Below are 19448 nucleotides of genomic sequence, written 5' to 3'. Positions count from 1 at the left end.
GTCATTCTGCACAGCTGACCGGGACTCCAGTTCTGATCTCACGCACAAACTATTTTAATGTTACGGGGCGTATTCTAGAAGTTTAGGTACTTTTGACATTCCAGGGATGTTGGTGGTCTTACAATCTAAGCACCCTGTGCACTCGTGGGTGTTTGAAATTATGAAAAGGAGTTTATCCTAATTGTAACTGAGACATTTGATTCTGAGACAACTCTTTTTAAAATTTTACTTGTTATGGGGATTGAATAGGAATACGTTAAGAATATTCTAATAAACGTCACTTATAACACTTTTCAGGGATACTAAGGTAGGAGTAAGTGTGGGTCTTAAACTTATAAAAAACACAAAGGTATAGCAAAAGGGTCTGATACCGTGTAGCTTACTGTTAAGGGTAGACTTCCTAGATTGCATTGTTCTGGATGATGATGAATATTGAACACTTTAACGTGTTTGGTGCTGGTGTTAAATTGTATCCTTAAAAACAGAATTTTAAAAGATTTCAGAGAAATTTCTTAATAGTTAAAATTGTGGTTTATAATACTAGGTAGCTCTCTACTTACGGTTACAGGTCTTAGCCTTACTTTTACCTCCCACCGGTTTTCCCCCAGATATATACCAAAAAGAGCTTGGTTTTCAGATTCCTTTGTGAGGAGCAGGGGTACTTGCAGGCAGATTTAAGATTAGAATTCAGGTCACACGCCTGGCCATTTAACCTAATCCTTTGGTTGAGTGAAGTTAAACACACATGCTTTCTGTTTTTCCTGAAGATAAAAGTCTTTGAGTGCTTTCTAGATCTCCTCAAAAGAAAGTTACTACATAAAATAAAAGAAATTTGTAAATACAGATCATTGGATGGTCTGGGCAGAGTTTAGAAAGGAGCTCATATATTCTGAGTGGCAAAAGCCAAAAAATCACACCTTATTTTTAAAATGTACTTAGATAAAAATCTAATTTGGGGGAGATGATGCCTTAACAACGTAACACCTATGATCCAATTTGTCTTAGAGCTGGAATGATTTCAGACTGTGTGGTTTTGTTTTAAAGCCTGATAATTTCATTTCCCCCTATCTAAAGTACTTTCAGCTTTTTGCCCCACCCATTTAATTTAAAAAGAAAGTACATTTGTAGCTTTTGAATTGGATCAAAGGTGTTTGGGGGTTTCTTAATCAACACTGAAGGTATTAATATTGGCAGATACTACCAAAGAAAAGTATCCAGGAATATACAAAAGAATACTTAAAGGATTTTTTTTTTTAATCTTAAAATAAGGACTTTCTTTAATCCTTACTGGAACTTTTGTGAACTTGTAGACTACCTGGTTGCTGTCAACTATCCTAGGCGGTCACCTCTCCGTTTTGCAGCAATTGCTGAGTCATCATGAATAGCAAGGAGCTTCATGACATGGCATGTTTTGTACTAATGTATTTTGGTTAAATGTCCAGTGGTTTCTGGGCAAAAATGAAGTTTTTGGGTTGTGTAGTAGAGGCTTGAAAGAAGAATGAGCGATCTGGCACTGTTAGTTAATGGATGTTTGCCATTGCTTGTCAGGCCAACCGGCTTGTGCAGTCATGCAGTACCTGTGACTTTCTCATGTGTTCAACTGACTTGTAATTTCCTGTTTTGACTTATTCTGGTTTAGCTCTGCTGAGGTATATCTAAAGTTCACATTTTTTTCCTGTTAACTTCTGATCTTTAAAATGGCATCTTGCTTCAAGTTGTGGAGACAAGAATCCATTGTCTTATTCAACTAACTGAAGGGTAGTAACTTAAGAATTGTAGAAGCAAAAATGAAGAACAGCACCAAATGATTAAGTTGATCATCTTCACTTGCCTTCTTTCCTACCCCCTAACTCTTAGCCCAGATGCATTTAGGAAATGGTATCATTCTTCTAGTGGGAGTGAACAGGTCAGTAAAGAGAATGTGCTTAGTTCTTGTCACCTGTTCAGTCTCCTTTCCCCTTTCCTTTTTGTGCAGATTGTCAGGCCCAGAAAGTCAGCTCTGGAGAGGTCAAGCTGCTTTTCTTAATAGCCACCACAAAAAACTTGAGCCCATGGGCAAACCAGAACCTTGCCTCTGGAAGAATCTACTGCCACCTCCTGGTGAGAAGGGAACTACTTATTTTTGCCCTTTTTTGGGGGGTGTGCTTCAGAGGTTTTGTCTTCTGGTTTGGAGCTAAGGGAATCCACTCATTTTATCTTCCTAGATACAGTTTGTCTTACAAGTCAGTTTCTGCATTTAGCTATTTTTAAAAAAGGGGAGGAAACCCCTTTATCTATTCAGTAGCTTAAATCAGGAGTCTGCAAACGTTTTCTGTAAAGGACCGTATAGTAAATATTTTAGGTTTTGTTGCTGCAGGTTCTTTGTTTTGTTTTTATAACCCTTTAAAAAATGTAAAAATCATTCTTAGCTTGCCGCCTATATGAAAACAGGCTGAGGGCTGAATTTGGCCCACAGACCGTGGTTTGCCTAATCTTGGTTTATATGATAGTGTAGTTTTTTTTTGTTGTTTTGGTAGCTTCTGTATGATACTTTGTCCCAAATAACTATGTCCTACTTGGATTCTGATGGCAAAAGAGTGTTCTCAGTTTTGAAAAGGAGGGATATTTAATGGCTGAATACTTAACTCATTCCAGAAGTCTCTGAGTAGTTTTGACTTTTATTTTATCTTTATTTGCTTTATCCTAGATGTTTAATTAATACTGTTAGTGAAAATAGAAATGGAAATAGTTGATAGGGAAAAAATGTGCTGTAATACAGTCAGGGCCTCTGGATTTGAATCCCTATTCTGCCAGAACTTGGACAAGTTCTCTCTGCTTAATTTACTCATCTGTAAAGTGGAAATGGTTGGGAGGGGTTAAATGAGATAATATAAAGAAAGCTCTTAGAACAGAGCCTGGCATATAGAGTAAGGACTCATTTGAAATTGTTGTGATTAAGTAGAACCTTTTGATGTAAATGTTTTATCGTCTCTGAATTTTGCTGCCTCTTAGTAGAGGTATTTTTCTTTTATGTACCAAAGTTCAATCTTTTATAGGTTTGTACTAGATTTAAAAACTTGTTTTCTGAGTGATGAGGCCAAACTTTTAAACTACCTTAAACTACGTAGAAATACATTATTTTTAACATGTTCCTCATAGAAATGCCAGTCATTTAAGTGTATAGGAAAATAAATGCAAGTGTTACATTATTTAATGCATAGTAGGTTTTTTTGTTTGTGATGAGAGGCCCTTGTGTGTGAAAGTTTATCAATTTACTCACCAGTTTTTCAGATAATGACAAAAAAGCCCAGGTGTTGTCTCCATTTCCTGGAAAGTCCTTTGATGAGGCAATTACCTATTACTTGAAGTAGAACGGTCTGATGTCACTAATTAAAACCATTTCATTAGGCACAGAATATTATTGGAAAGATGTGATGAACTTGTATTTTCAAAAATGTTTTATTTGTAGCTACTTGGCTAATGGTCATGATTGTTTTATATATATATATATTTCCCTTTTAGATATCTGTTTTTGTTTTTTTAAGATATTTACTGGACTATAATTGCTTTACAATGTTGTGTTAGTTTCTGCTGTATAACAGGGTGAATCTGCTATATGTATACATATATCCCCATATCCCCTCCCTCTTGCGCCTCCTTCCCACCCTCCCTATCCCACCCCTCTAGGTGGTCACAAAGCACCGAACTGATTTCCCTGTGCTATGTGGCTGCTTCCCACTAGCTGTCTGTTTTACATTTGGTAGTGTATATGTCCATGACACTCTCTCACTTGGTTGCAGCTTCCCCTTCCCCCTCCACGTGTCTCAAGTCCATTCTCTACGTCTGCGTCTTTATTCCTGTCCTGCCCCTAGGTTCATCAGAACCTTTTTTTTTTAGATTCCATGTATATATGTTAGCATACGGTATTTGTTTTTCTCTTTCTGACTTCACTCTGTAAGACAGACTCTAGGTCCATCCACCTCACTACAAATAACTCAATTTCATTTCTTTTTATGGTTTAGTAATATTCCATTGTATATATGTGCCACATCTTCTTTATCCATTCATCTGTCAATGGACAATTAGGTTGCTTCCATGTCCTGGCTATTGTAAATAGTGCTGCAATGAACATTGTGGTACGTGACTCTTTTTGAATTATGGTTTTCTCAGGGTATATGCCCAGTAGTGGGATTGCAGGGTCATATGGTAGCTCTACTTTTAGTTTTTTAAGGAACCTCCATACTGTTCTCCATAGTGGCTGTATCAATTTACATTCTGTTCTGTGAAAAATAGCAGTGGTAATTTGATAGGGATTGCATTGAATCTGTAGAGTGCTTTGGGTAGTATAGTTATTTTCACAATGTTGATTCTTCCAATCCAGGAACATGGTATATCTCTCCATCTGTTTGTATCATCTTTAATTTTTTTCGTCAGTGTCTTATAATTTTCTGCATACAGGTCTTTTATCTCCTTAGGTAGGTTTATTCCTAGGTATTTTATTCTTTTTGTTGCAGTGGTAAATGGGAGTGTTTCCTTAATTTCCTTTTCAGATTTTTCAACATTAGTGTATAGGAATGCAAGAGATTCTGTGCATTAATTTTTTTAATTAATTAATTTATATTTTTGGCTGTGTTAGGTCTTCGTTGCTGCACGCGGGCTTTCTCTAGTTGTGGTGAGTGGAGGCTACTCTTCATTGTGGTGCGCGGGCTTCTCATTGTGGTGGCTTCTCTTGTTGCAGAGCATGGGCTCTAGAGCACAGGCTCAGTAGTTGTGACGCAGAGGCTTAGTTGGTCTGCAGCATGTGGGATCTTCCCGGACCAGGGCTTGAACCCGTGTCCCCTGCATTGGCAGGCAGGTTCTTAACCACTCTGCCACCAGGGAAGCCCCTGTGCTTTAATTTTGTATCCTGCTATTCTACCCTATTCATTGATTAGCTCTAGTAGTTTTCTGGTAGCATCTTTAGGATTCTCTATGTATAGTATCATGTCATCTGCAAACAGTGACAGTTTTACTTCTTCTTTCCTGATTTGGATTTCTTTTATTTCTTTTTCGTCTCTGATTGCTGTGGCTAAAACTTCCAGAACTATGTTGAATAATAATGGTGAGAGTGGGCAACCTTGTGTTGTTCCTGATCTTAGCAGAAATGGTTTCAGTGTTTCACCCTTGAGAACAATGTTGGCTGTGGGTTTGTCATATATGGCCTTTATTATGTTGACGTAGGTTCCCTCTATGCCTGCTTTCTGCAGAGTTTTTATCATAAATGGGTGTTGAATTTTGTCAAAAGCTTTTTCTGCATGTATTGAGATGATCGTATGGTTTTTATCCTTCAGTTTGTTAATATGCTGTATCACATTGATTGATTTGCGTATACTGAGGAATCCTTGCATTCCTGGGATAAACCCCACTTGATCATGGTGTATGATCCTTTTAATGTGCTGCTGTATTCTGTTTGCTAGTATTTTGTTGATGATATTTGCATCTATGTTCATCAGAGATTGGCCTGTAGTTTTCTTTCTTTGTAACATTTGTCTGGTTTTGGTATCACAGTGATGGTTGGCCTCATATTTTTTTTTTTTTTTTTTTTTTTTGCATTACGCGGGCCTCTCACTGTTGTGGCCTCTCCCACTGCGGAGCACAGGCTCCAGAAGCGCAAGCTCAGCAGCCGTGGCTCACGGGCCCAGCCATTCCATGGCATGTGGGATCCTCCTGGACCAGGGCATGAACATGTGTCCCCTGCATCGGCAGGCGGACTCTCAACCGCTGCGCCACCAGGGAAGCCCTGTTGGAAGATTTTAAATCACAGTTCCAATTTCAGTGCTTGTGATTGGTTTGTTTATACTTTCTATTTCTTCCTGGTTCACTTTTGGAGGGTTGTGCTTTTCTAGGAATTCCAGGTGGTCCATTTTATTGGCATATAGTTGCTTGTAGTAATCTCTCCTGATCCTTTGTATTTCTGCAGTGTCAGTTTTTACTCCCCCTTTTTCATTTCTAATTTTATTGATTTGAGTCTTCTCCCTTTTTTCTTGATGAGTCTGGCTAATGGTTTATCAGTTTTGTTTATCTTCTCAAAGAACCAGCTTTTAGTTTTATTCATCTTTGCTATTGTTTCCTTCATTTCTTTTTCATTTATTTCTGATCTGGTCTCCGTGATTTCTTTCCTTTTGCTAACTTTGGGCTGTTTTTGTTCTTGTTTCTCTAATTGCTTTAGGTGTAAGGTTAGGTTGTTTATTTGAGATTTTTCTTGTGGTAGGATTGTATTGCTATAAACTTCCCTCTTAGAACTGTTTTTGCTTCATTCCATAGGTTTTGGGTTGTCGTGTTTTTATTGTCATTTGTTTCTAGGTATTTTTTGATTTCCCCTTTGATCTCTTCAGTGATCTCTTGGTTATTTAATAACGTATTGTTTAGCCTCCATGTGTTTGTTACAGTTTTTTTCCTTCTATTGATAACTAGTCTCATAGCATTGTGGTCAGAAGAGAAACTTGATATGATTTCAGTTTTCTTAAATTTACCAAGGCTTGATTTGTGACCCAAGATATGATTTATCCTGGAGAATGTTCCATGAGCACTTGAGAAGAAAGTGTATTCTGTTATTTTTAGATGGAATGTCCTATAAATATCAATTAAGTCCATCTTGGTTAATGTATCATTTAAAGCCTGTGTTTTCTTATTTTCATTTTGGTTGATCTATTCATTGGTGAAAGTGGGGTGTTAAAGTCCCCTACTGTTATTGTGTTACTGTCGATTTTCCCTTTTATGGCTGTTAGCATTTGCCTTATATATTGAGGTGCTCCTGTGTTGGGTGCATAAATATTTACAATTGTTACACCTTCTTCTTGGATTGATCCCTTGATCATTATGTCGTATCCTTCTTTGTGTCTTGTAATGGTCTTTATTTTAAAGTCTATTTTGTCTGATGTGAGAATTGCTACTACAGCTTTCTTTTGATATCCATTTGCATGGAATTTTTTTTCCATCCCCTCACTTTCAGTCTGTGTGTGTCCCTAGGTCTGAAGTGGGTCTCTTGTAGACAGCGTATGTATGGGGTTGTTTTTGTATCCATTCAGCCAGTCTGTGTCTTTTGGTTGGAGCATTTAATCCATTTACATTTAAGCTGGTTATTGATATGTATGTTCCTATTACCCTTTTCTTAATGTTTTGGGTTTGTTTTTTAAATCTTTTCCTTCTCTTGTGTTTCCTGCCTACAGAAGTTCCTTTAGCATTTGTTGTAGAGCTGGTTTGGTGGTGGTGAATTCTCTTAACTTTTGCTTATCTGTAAAGGTTTTAATTTCTCTGTGGAATCTGAATGAGATTCTTGCTGGGTAGAGTAATCTTGGTTGTAGGTTCTTCCCTTTCATCACTTTAAATATGTCCTGCCACTCCCTTCTGGCTTGCAGAGTTTCTGCTGAAAGATCAGCTGTTAACCTTATTGGGATTCCCTTGTATGTTATTTGTTGCTTTTTATTTGTTGCTCTTAATATTTTTTCTTTGTATTTAATTTTTGAGAGTTTGATTAATATGTGTCTTGGCCTGCTTCTTCTTGGATTTATACTGTATGGGACCCTGCGCTTCCTGGACTTGATTGACTATTTCCTTTCCCATGTTAGGGAAGTTTTCAATTATAATCTCTTCAAGTATTTTCTCAGACCCTTTCTTTTCTTCTTCTGGGACCCCTATAATTTGAATGTTGGTTCGTTTAGTGTTGTCCCAGAGGTCTCTGAGACTGTCCTCAATTCTTTTCATTCTTTTTTTTTATTTTTATTCTGCACTGCAGTAGTTATTTCTGCTCTTTTACCTTCCAGGTCACTTATCCGTTCTTCTGCCTCAGTTATTCTGCTATTGGTTCCTTCTAGAGAATTTTTAATTTCATTTATTGTGTTGTTCATCAGTGTTTGTTTGCACTTTTGTTTTTCTAGACCCTTGTTAAGTGTGTCTTGTATTTTCTCCATTCTGTTTCCAAGATTTTGGGTCATCTTTACTGTCATTACTCTGAATTTTTTGGGGGAAGGTTGCCTATTTTGTGTTCATTTATTTGGTCTTGTAGGTTTTTACCTTGCTCCTTAGTCTGTAATATATATTTTTAGTCGTTTCTTTTTTTTTTGGGTGGTGCTGTATTCCTGTCCTACTGGTTGTTTGGCCTGAGACATCTAGTGCTTGAGTTTGCAGGCAGTTGGATAGAGCCAGTTTTTGATGCTGAGATGAGGACTTCCGGGAGGCCTCACTCAGATTGATATTCCCTGGTGTCTGAGGTTCTCTGTTAGTCCAGTGGTTTGGACTCAGAGCTCCCAACCACAGGAGCTCAGCCCTAACCTCTGGCCTGGGAACCAAGATCCTGCAAGTTTTGTGGACGGTAAAAAAAAAAAAAGAGAGAGAGAGAGAAAAAGCAGTACAGTATCAAAGAATAAAAAAGAAAATAAAATTAGAAAGATAAATATATTAGGAAAAATAAAACTGTAGTTGAAACAACTGCAGCAAGTTAAAATAAAACTACAACAGAAAAAAAGGGGGGGCAACAAGCCAAAAGGGGAGAACAATAACAAGGTATAAAGAATAAAAAAAAATTAGAAAAATAAAAGATTTATTAGGGAAAATATAAAAGAATCGGAACAATGAATCAAGAAGGTAAAACAGAACCCCAATCTAAAAGAAGAAAAAAAAATTAAAAAGCCTTGGCTATGGGAGTCAAAAAAAGGCTTGGCGGAGTTTAAGCGGGGGTGGAACTGAGTCAGGAGCAGAGTTTAGCGTTGGGCAGGACCTAGGCAGGGTGACTGTTCAAGCGTGGGGCGGGGCCTCTGCTTAGGACCTGCTTGGAAGGGGTGAGGCAGCACCTCCAAAGGAGGGCCTCCGGACTGTGGAGTTCCTAGGGCCCTGGTTGAGGGTGTGTGGGAGGGGTTTAGGCCCAGCGCATTGGAAGAGGTCTCAGAGTGGATCTCTGAGGGTAGAGGTGGGGCCCTGGGTGGGGGGGCAGGGGCGGGGCTTGGGCTCTGCGTGGCAGGAGGGAGGCTCCGAGGGCAGAGGATTAGGCCCGGGAGCCCAGCAGGTGTCCTGGTGCCCAAGTGGACAGGGAGAGCACGGGCCCTGTTCCCTTCGTTCCTTTGTGCCCTTCCCCCACCTTCTCCCCTGTAGCCACTGGACCCCTAACCAGGGTGGGTCCTGCTGCTGTAGGAACCCCTCCCTTCCCCTAGCCACACCTCAGGGGTGCCAGAGTTCCGGCCTTTACTTTTGCTCCCCCTTCCCTCCCTCCCAGTCCCTCAGGACCCATGCAGCTGGAGGGGCCCTTGGTGGGCAGAGGATCAGGCCTGGGATCTCAGCAGGCTCCCAGGGGCCCAAGTGGGCAGGGGAAACCTGGGCACGCTCCCTTTTGATCTTCTGCCCTCCCAGTGGTTCCCCAATTTACCCCTTCGGGCGTGGGATCCCTTCCCCTCCCCCAGCCGCCCCTCAGGGGCGCCAGTCCCGTCCAGCCTCCACTTCTCCTCTGCCTTCACTCTCCCCACGCCCCCTGTCCTACCTGGTCGCTGGGGGTTCTTCCCGTGTCTGTGGTTCCCACTGGTGCCTGGTAGGTGCCCTAGTGGTGAGGAGACGCGAATTCTGCGTCCTCCTAGTATGCCATCTTAACTCTGCCCTCTCTGTAATATATTTTTAAAGGATTCTTCTGTGTTGCTAAGCCCAGTTGAAAGTCTTGCCACCAGATACAATTTACTGTGTTTACTATTGGAAAAAGGATGGTAGAACGCCTCTTCCGTCTAAAGATATTTCAGTTTCCCTGCCCGTTTGCTTGTGACTTAAAGAATAAACTTTTACACCCAATTTTCAAACAGATTGTGAAAGGAAAGTGACAGTATCTTATAGATAACTTTTAGTGGATTAAGTTGCTTTAGGCTTTTATTGTGTCTCCTATTGCTAGTTTGAAAGGTCTCTTAGGGACTCCTTTTCTTGTCCTTGTTGTTTGATTACTGTTAATTATCTATTAATACCATCTCTATAATGTAGATCTCTAAAAATAAGAGACTAAGCCAGGTCATGTTTCTCCTTCCTGAATTAGTGTTAGTCTTAAAGGACGTTGAAAATCGTGGCCAGTTGTAATTTAAAATTTTCTTAGCTGCAATAACTATTATGCTCAAGTTTTGTTTTTTTAAATTAATTAATTAATTTTATTTTTGGCTGCGTTGGGTCTTTGTTGCAGCGAGCGGGGGCTACTCTTCATTGCGGTGGCTTCTCTTTGTTGCAGAGCGTGGGCTCAGTAGTTGTGCCTTGTGGGCTCTAGAGCACAGGCTCAGTAGTTGTGGCACATGGGCTTAGTTCCGCAGCATGTGGGATCTTTCCAGACTAGGACTCAAACCCATGTTCCCTACATCGGCAGGCAGATTCTTAACCGCTGTGCCACCAGGCAAGTCCCTATGCTCATGTTTTTTGAGTTAATCTCTTGATGTTGAGAAGAGAAATGAAAAGTATAAGGAATGGATTTTACGTGGCTAGAAAGATTTGGACTGGGTGGTTAGGAGAAACTTGGCTGCTAAATGACTATCTGTAGGTTGTAAAATGTGACAAATAATAGCTTAGGTTAAATTCAGATTATTGAAACTAGATTCAGTATAACTGCATTAGAATTTGAATACTTTATAATAGAGATGCATTGTTAAAATAAGTAATGTTAGAATGGATATATTAAAAAGCTGAAACTAACTGAAAGATTAGAATGGCATCTAGGTTTTTAACTATTTAGTGTTTAAGATTTTTTTATATTTATAATTAGGTATTCTTTAAGTCTCATGTGAAGTCTTGGGTTCTTAGCCCTTGTTCTTCACTTGGGCTTGGATGGAGCAGGGGGAAAACTGATTAGGGAATCTATACGAAATGAGACTTCCAGAAAGTGTGGCGAGACTAGTGATACGGGAGTTGAGTGGGTAAGGAGAGAGTTCACAGACCCCTGTAAGAAAACTAAGGGTCAGTGACAAGCTTCAACAAAATAAAGGCAGCTGAAAGAACAGACAGAAATCAAAACAGCAGTGTATTCTGGGAGAATAGGGCTTCAGAACCTTAAAACTGAAGATGGGTTATGTTTGATATTTATAGTTAGCAATCCCGTAAAGTTTACATGAGAAAGATTTTATAATCTGAATACTACTATTTAGTAGAGGGTAATGTGAGGAAAGGAGAGTTGAGGGAATTCCCTGGTGGTCTAGTGGTAGGGCTCTGTGCTCTCACAGCTGAGGGCCTGGGTTCAGTCCCTGGTCGGGGAACTAAGATCCTGCAAGCGACACAGCGTGGTGCAGCAAAAAAACAAACAAAAAAACAGTTGAATAGAACTGAAGTCAAAACTCAAGTAAACTAATAGGAATAGAGAGCATTATATAAGAAGAAGGAAGGCTATATAATATTTATAAGGAGAGGTGTCTCTGGTTATTATGATATTACAAATTGGTGAGACGATGTACAGGAATTTTTTTTCCATTACAAATGAGTTCTGAGTTAGGATTGCAGAAGAGCCTTGCCCCACCTCAGCCTTTTTCATTAACCCTTGAACTCAGGTTAAATGAAATTTGAAAAGCTAATATATTCACAGTACCTTACAGATTGGATGTGCTTGATATGTGTATAGTATTGAATTTACTTCTGGCCCCCAAATTGAATATTTATTCTAGATCTCAGTGACATTTTGATAGTGTTTTTGTTGTGAGGTGTTTTGTTTTTGTTTTGTTTTTGCCATGTTTGCCAAATGAAGAACCCTTAGTTCTTGAGGAGAAAAAAAGTCCAATCATTTTACCCAGTCCAGGTTTAAAGATTCACTCCTGTAATCCTTGAATTTAACTTCATTACTTAGGATCATCTGGTGTAGACTTTGCTTTGGCTACGAGGAGTATTTTAAAGATTTTAATGCCCCATTTGTTTTGTTGCTTTTTCTGATAAGCCCTTCATTAATTTTTATTTCTTTGACTACTTTTCTGCTTCTCTTCATTTAGTTGGCTTTGTGTTATTTATCATTCCAGAGGATGGTTCAGTTTTCCCATGCTCTTGGCTAACTTCACAAGTTGTTTTTTGGAGGAAGGACTATTGGTGTGGCAACAAAAATAATATTTGTTTAAGTTGAAGCTGTTACATCAAGCAAATGTATTATTTTTTTTTGAATTCTAGGATTATTGATGTCCTTTTTTGAAACTTGCCACAGCGTATTCATATGTGGGAATAAAAAGCTGGTTGACTAGTGCAGCTGTGGAAAATTAAAATCATGCACCAGCTAACCCGTGCACTGTACAGACCTGCTGCCTACCTTCACAGAGCTGATCCTCCGGGGAGGTGATAGACTGTGATTACCACCCCATGTGACAGATTGCCTGTAGGAAGTACAGGGTGCTGTTGGTGCATTTAAGTGAGTGACTGTCCTAGACTTGGAGGATCAGAGAAGATTTTCTGTAGGAAAACTTAAACATCAAGTTATAATGATGGCAGTTATGCTTACCACTGAAGCCTGTGGAAGTGGAGAGAAAGCTATTCTGGTAAAGTAGGATTTGAGTATTCACTGCTTAGTAGACCTTTACTCAGTGTACCTCTTCCCCCTCATGGTTGGTTGGTTGGTTTGCTTGCTTATTTATTTATTTTTTTTGCAGTACGCGGACCTCTTACCGTTGTGGCCTCTCCCGTTGCGGAGCACAGCCTCCGGACGTGCAGGCTCAGCGGCCATGGCTCACGGGCCCAGCTGCTCCGCGGCATGCCGGATCTTCCCGGACCAGGGCACGAACCCGCGTTCCCTGCATTGGCAGGCAGACTCTCAACCACTGGGCCACCAGGGAAGCCCTGCTTGCTTATTTTTAATATCACAAAACATTCTTTCTTCAAGTCCATATAGGAAGCTGATTTGCCCCATTCCTGTAAAGACCTGAAGCATATTATCTCAATAACTCTTGAAAAGGTAGACCTTCTTTGGTGATTGTAAAAGGAACCTTTTCTTCCATAAGAAAACTATTTTTCCCCTTTTCTAGCTTCCTTCACTTTTTCTCAGTTTTCCATTAGTGGCTGAAGTACTTTGAAACTCATAAAAATTGCCCGCCAGGGAAGTACTTCTCCAAATCTATATGATAGACAGGGTCCCTTACATCTTCAGTCTACCCTGTTCTGTGCATAATCAGGAGATTCCTTTTCCCTAACAGCTTTTTAAACTTCTAATATCTGGCAGTTGGTTATTTACTACAAATAAGCATGTTAAGTCTTTAACTGGAAATAAAAGAGATTCAAAGGTAGCCTTTTATGTTTTACTTTTGTTTACTTCTATATTTGATTTTCAGAATTCATATTATAAAGTAGGTATTTATGAAAGTTGGTATGATGGTATGACATCTTTGATGAGATAATCTCGGAAACAGTTTATTTTGTAGTTAAGTTTATACTCAGGGTTATGTTTGTCATGGCCTTAATTGGGAAACTTGTCAGAGTTTTTAGATGATTTTAGTACAGTGGTTCTCAGACTTTAATCTGCGTAAGAATCACCTTAAGAGCTTGTTAAAGAAATGTACATTTCTAACATGCTCTTAGGTGACACCAAACCAAGGCTGCTGGTCTGAAGATTCCAATTTGAGAACCACTTTTTTAGGCTTTTTTATAGTCACTAGATAAGCCACAGAACAAAAGGTTACACGTACATTCTCACACATACACGTACGTGCACACACACATGATTAAAGGGGAATTTTGAAGGATCGAAATAGTTATTTCAGGTCTATCAGATTTTGCATTTATTAACAGCGTTACGAGAAGCTTGGATGGCACGTGTTTCTCATTTCTCACTTTTTCAGGTCTTTGCATATATAAAATGACTATCCCCATTTTGCTTCCCTGCTTTATTGCTGCCCATAGCACTGAATCACCATATCATGTGTTACATGTTATACTTATTTGTCTCCCTAACTTAGAATCTAAGCTCCAAGAGGGCAGGAACCTGTTCCCTGTTTTTTATCCCCAGTGTTCTTGCCTGACATGTAGTATGTGATCAATAAGTATAGATTAAATGAAGAAAAGCAATGTTTGCCTTTTACCTCTGTGAGCTAGATAAGATTTTAAAATATTCATCAGGGTAAGCCTCTTTCCTGGTCTGTTTATGTACTGTGTTACAGAGATAAAAGTTGGATGTAACTTTTGGATAGTGAGTGCTTCCCCAAGTGTGGTATATGTGTTCCATTGTTGCTCAAGAAGATGAATCTAACTGATACGTGGACTGACTTTTTATTTTTCATGTTAATTAGCAAACGAATTTAACAAGTACACTAAGGACCCAACAGGAAACAGTTCTCCAGATGGTTCAGCTGAAATATCTTTAAGAAAGAGTCTACTCAAAGATATGGTGGTGATTAAAGGAATACATGCAGGATAGCAGGATACCCAGAGACTAGCAACAGTGGGAAGCTGCTACCATCCCTAGGACTGGATGAATAAAGGGAAGAATCTGTGCAACTGGAGTGGAGGAAGGGCTACCTGGCTGGAGGTGTAGTTTTGGAGAAGGGGCGCTTGAGCAGAGGGAGCACAGGAAGAAAGACTTCTCTTTCCTCCCATACTCTAATATCTAAATATCCTCCAGAATCTCTCATGAGCCAATCCAGAAGCCAGTTCGTTGAGACAGCCAGTCAGGAATGGTGTCAGGGCAGTGCAAGTGAAGACCAGTACAGCATCAAATTTGTGATTTGGAAGATTTTATTGTATAGGAAAAACTGTTTATTAAGAGAAATAAAATAAATAGATAGAAAGAAAACCATTAAATAACAGTACAGGTAAAAATCATGGCTACAGTTTGGGGAAATAGTTATTAATCCACATTGTATTCAGCACAGTCCACTATAAGATTTGTTTTTCTGATTCATTAAATAGCATTTTAGTATTATATATTTTAATTATTGTCTGACTAGTGCTCCACATGTATGTTTTCCAGATAACTGAATATTAAGATTTAAGTATACATAATTTTACTCATCTCTTGTAGAGGGATTTCTTCCCTGAAATGTATTGTGATTTCCTGAAATGTATCTAATTTCCTAATCTCTTTAATGAGATTGGTGGTTCTCAAACTATAGCATACATCAGATTCACTTGGGAAGGTTTGTGAAAACAGGTGAGCCCTATCTCCTGAATTTAGTAGGGCTGGGGTTGGGCCTTAGGTAATGCAGATATAAATGGTGAAGGGACTACATCTTGGGAACCACTAGTACTAGGGTATACTGAGCTTAATTTAACTTTTCTTGATGACTTAGGGTCATTTACCCTATAGAGGCATATTGAAGTAAGGGGATATTTCTTTTTAATAATGGTTCCAGGTCAATTTTAGCATCTGTATTTAATTTTGTTGTGAAGTGCATCATGCTGTCATTCATTGTGCCATTAGTAATTCCTCTCTCACTGTAATTTTTTAAAAATTTTATTTATTTAATTTATTTATTTTTGGCTACATTGGGTCTTCGTTGCTGCATGCAGGCTTTCTCTAGTTGAGGCAAGCGGGGGCTACCCTTTGCTGTGGTGCGGGGACTTCTCATTGTGGTGGCTTCTCTTGTTGCGGAGCACAGGCTCCAGGTGCACGGGCTTCAGTAGTTGTGGCCCATGGGCTCAGTACTTGTGGTGCACGGGCCTAGTTGCTCTGTGGCATGTGGGGTCTTTCCAGACCAGGGCTTGAACCCGTGTCCCCTGTATTGGCAGGCGGATTCTTACCTGCTGCGCCACCAGGGAAGCCCTCTCACTGTAATTTTGTACTAAGCTGCTCTGGGCTGAGACTAAATAAATTGGTTACATTTTAGTTTAGAAAAGAGAAGGTCTCCAAGCAAAATTCGTGAGTTTCAACGAAGGAGCTTTTTTTTTTAAAATCCATTTTGACTGTTCAATTTTTACTGATTATTCTCCACAATACCTAATGCTGCCACATAAGTGACCTTTGGTTAAGTACGGTGCTAATTTTAAGTTGTTCTCTATTTGCCTCCTTCAGTGACTAGAGATCACAGGAAGCTCTGATACTTTTAGTAGCTAAACCCCTTAGAGGACGTCTACAAAAGATTTATTTTACACTAAGTTCTTGTTGTAGTGCCTTAACATCGCTTTGTATCAAAGTGTGTGTTTTTTTTTTTTCTTATTTAAACTGTGTTATGTATTGAAAGCACTTTCAAGTCTTTTGGAATATGGGGAGGGGGTAAATATTTAAATATAAATAATTAGCAAAATAATAAACATGAATGTTTTTATAAATGTTAAATCTTGGAGTAGGTATAGAATCTTTCTTTCCAAAGAAACTAATACTGTGTAACATTGGCATAGAAAAGGGGAACAGTGAATTTGTGTTTTTCAGTAGTGAGTATTCTAGGGCTGCTGGCTTCATGTGTTGTTAGAGATCTTACACAATGTAGATCTGTTCAAAGTTTCTGTTTGGAGGAAAAGTAATTACTTTTTTCCCAGTTGTTACCTACAGCTTTTTAGATAATCAGGAAAATACTATTCAAGTGCTTATATCAGAGGTGTCTTCCGTCTTTCCTATTGACAGAATTTTTCAAGGCCTCTTTGTCTTGGGTTTGCTTTCAGGGTTTATGTGTTCTGCCTTAACTTTACTGTTTTTTTTTTTTGTACCTGCTGAGTCATTCTTCCCCTTCCGTGACTTTCTCTCTGAAATCCTATTCTGTGAAGGGAATTGTTGCCTAAAACTGATTACCTCACCCCAGCTTGTTTCTGCTAATTTTTTTTTCTCATTAGTAATAAAATTATCAGTGTATGTTTCTGTTAGTATTTAGTAAATTGTGAAGTGCTTTCACATTACTTCATTTGATCTTCATTATAATTCCTATCAGGTAAAAGTAGGAGAGAGTGTTATTCTTATTTACCTAGAGTAAATCGTAGTACAGCCTGCCAACCCCGAAGTCAATGCTTTTACTCTATCCTAGATATACCACAGCAGTTGTGTTTGTACCTGGGCAAGTTACTTAACTTCATTGTCTCTCTTCATCTGTAAAGTGGCACGGTTAAAACCAATTTCATAAAATTATTGTGAGGATTAAATTGAATAATATGTTTAAACTGCTGAGAACAGTGTCTGTTCTATGATGAATGTTAATAATGCTGGTAGTTGTTATACCACATCTTTTTCTCCCTTTAAAAGTTACTGTAATAAAATTCTTGGTTTTCAGGCAACATTTGATATAACAAAATTTTACCATCAAAAAAAAATCTTAGATTATTTCTTGAGTTTATTATGTTGGATTAGTTGTCTTTTTGCGTTGAAAAAGTTCTCATTTTTATTTGTCTAAATATTTGTTCTTAAAGAACGTGCAATAAAATATTTGAGGAAGCTGTTGAAGGTATTTATTGCTTCTTTTAATATGCTGGGATCAAGATGGATGCCTTTTGTCTGGGATTATAACATTTTAGTGCATATCTTATTACTAAATCTAAAATTTATATTGCTTAGTTGAAGACCTGTGAGTTTTTTAAAGATTAGAATAGTATGGCCATTTGGGACAATAATTGGCTCATGGACATATGCATATGAAAGAAAGAAAAAAGTAGGAATTTTATAAAGTATAGAATTTGTAAAATACATTACGTCAACATTAACTCACATAACTGAATTTTAGGAAACTTTGTTGGAAACAGTTGTGTTTTGCTTGGTGTGGCTTTCTGTAAATAAGTACTTATTTAAATAAGATAAATTTCTAAAACTGCCTTACATGTTTTCCCCCCAGCAGGGCATTCTCAGCAGGGTTACAGAATCTGTTAAGAATATTGTGCCAGGATGGTTACAGAGATACTTCCACAAGAGTGAAGACGTATGTAGCTGCTCAACAGACACAAGAGAGGTGGCACAGTGGCCGGAAAATAGGGAAGATGACCATATAATATATGCTGATGAGGAGAACCCTAACATTCATGATGGGAGAATCACTCCTGAGCCAACAGTCAGTAATACAGAAGGTAAATGGAATGTGGATATTTTGTTGTGAATGATAGGTTTTCATGCCTTAATTTAAAATATGTTTATGTTACCTGGCTATGGTAAATCTAATTGTGTAGTACAGAAACGATGTTGGAGGAGGGTGACGATCACCTTCAAATTAGAAATCTTTTTTATTTATCAGCTTTTTTGTTTATTAAGGGAGGCTGAAATATATCAGTTGAGAGTGCAAGCTCTGCTGTTAGACTTTGGGTTTGAATTTTCATACCACCAATAGTTAGTCATGTGGCTTTGGTCAAGATAATCTTTGTTCTCCTCTGTACCCTCAGAAGTGGTTTTGAAAAAAGTAAAGTTGAAGCCCTTTGAGTAGGTCGTGGCACTAAAGGAGCAGCGTGGCAGTGCTTCCCACAGCACACGGACTTGGGTATGGTGTCACTGCAGTTGTCTTCCGTCCTCTGCAGCTAGTGCAGCTGGGCCGCTTCATTAATCTTACCACTGAGTGACCCTGCATTTTAAATGCTTTTTTGGATCCGTTTATGGCGTTTTTGTGGGGTTTACAAGTATTAAATAGCTTCAGTGTAACCCATGAATGTGACATATTTGGGAATATTACTCTATCATTTCACTTTATATATTTTTTACAGCTTTAGTGAGATGTACTTCACATAACAATAGGACTCACCCATTTAAATTGTATAGTTTAGTGGTTTTTGGTATATACAGAGTTGTTCAGTCACCACAGTCAGTTTTAGAACATTTTAATCACCATCCTTCCCTCCCCATCACCGCAAAATCCTATACCCATTAGTAGTCCCTCCCCATCCCTACCCCTCCAGCCCTAGGCAACCACCAATCTGTATACTGGACATTTCATATAAATGGAATCATAAAATATGTGGTCTTTTGTAACTGGCTTCTTTCACTTAGCATAATGTCTTCAAGGTTCATCCATGTCATAGCATGTATCAGAACTTCCTTTTTATTGCCAGGTAATAGCTCATGGAATGGAGAAACTACATTTTATCTATCCATTCATCCGTTGATGAACATTTGTGTTGTTTCTACTTTTTGGGTATTATGAACAGTGCCAGTTTGAGTATTACTACGCACGTTTTTGTGTGGATATGTTTTCTCTTGGGTATATACCTAGGAGGAGAATTGCTGGGTCATCTGGTAATTTTACATTTTGAGGAAAAACTGTTTTTCTAAAGTGGCTACACCATCTTACCTTCCCACCAGCGGTGTATGAAGAATGCAGTTTCTTTACAACCTCACAAATACTAATTTTCCTTTTTTTAAAAAACATAAATTATACCTATTTTGGTAGACATGAAGTGGTATCTCATTGTGTTGATTTGCATCTCCCTGATGACTAATAATGAGCATCTTTTCATGCTTATTGGCCATTTATACATCTTTGGAGAAATGGCTATGCAGATCCCCCTTTTCCATTTTTAACTGGGTTATTTGTCTTTTTATAGTTGAATTGAAAGAGGTCTTCACATATTCTGGATATAAGCTCTGTATATGATTTGCAAGTATTTTCTCCTATTCTGGCTTCTTG

General features: G+C 38.6%; 1 protein-coding gene across 4 annotated transcripts in view; it reads left to right on the top strand.

Moving 5' to 3' along the window:
* NUP153 (nucleoporin 153) overlaps nucleotides 1-19448 on the top strand; it is a 74337-nt gene that overhangs the window by 1332 nt on the left and 53557 nt on the right. Inside the window, exons 2-3 of one of the 4 annotated variants that reach the window (XM_024764276.1) lie at nucleotides 1976-2100; nucleotides 17679-17904. Coding sequence is in view for 2 of the 4 variants with exons in the window: in XM_024764259.1 (XP_024620027.1) it covers nucleotides 17676-17904 (229 nt within the window). In the remaining 2 variants the exon portion in view is untranslated. Of the gene's footprint in view, nucleotides 1-1975; nucleotides 2101-17675; nucleotides 17905-19448 lie in introns of all 4 variants that reach the window. The other 3 variants (XM_024764270.1, XM_024764262.1, XM_024764259.1) reach the window with 3 other exon arrangements.

This window comes from Neophocaena asiaeorientalis, unplaced genomic scaffold (assembly GCF_003031525.2).
Source record: "Neophocaena asiaeorientalis asiaeorientalis breed wild unplaced genomic scaffold, Neophocaena_asiaeorientalis_V1.1 scaffold427, whole genome shotgun sequence".
In the NCBI taxonomy this organism is placed as follows: Eukaryota; Metazoa; Chordata; class Mammalia; order Artiodactyla; family Phocoenidae; genus Neophocaena; species Neophocaena asiaeorientalis.
This window is presented reverse-complemented; position numbering and strand designations above follow the sequence as displayed.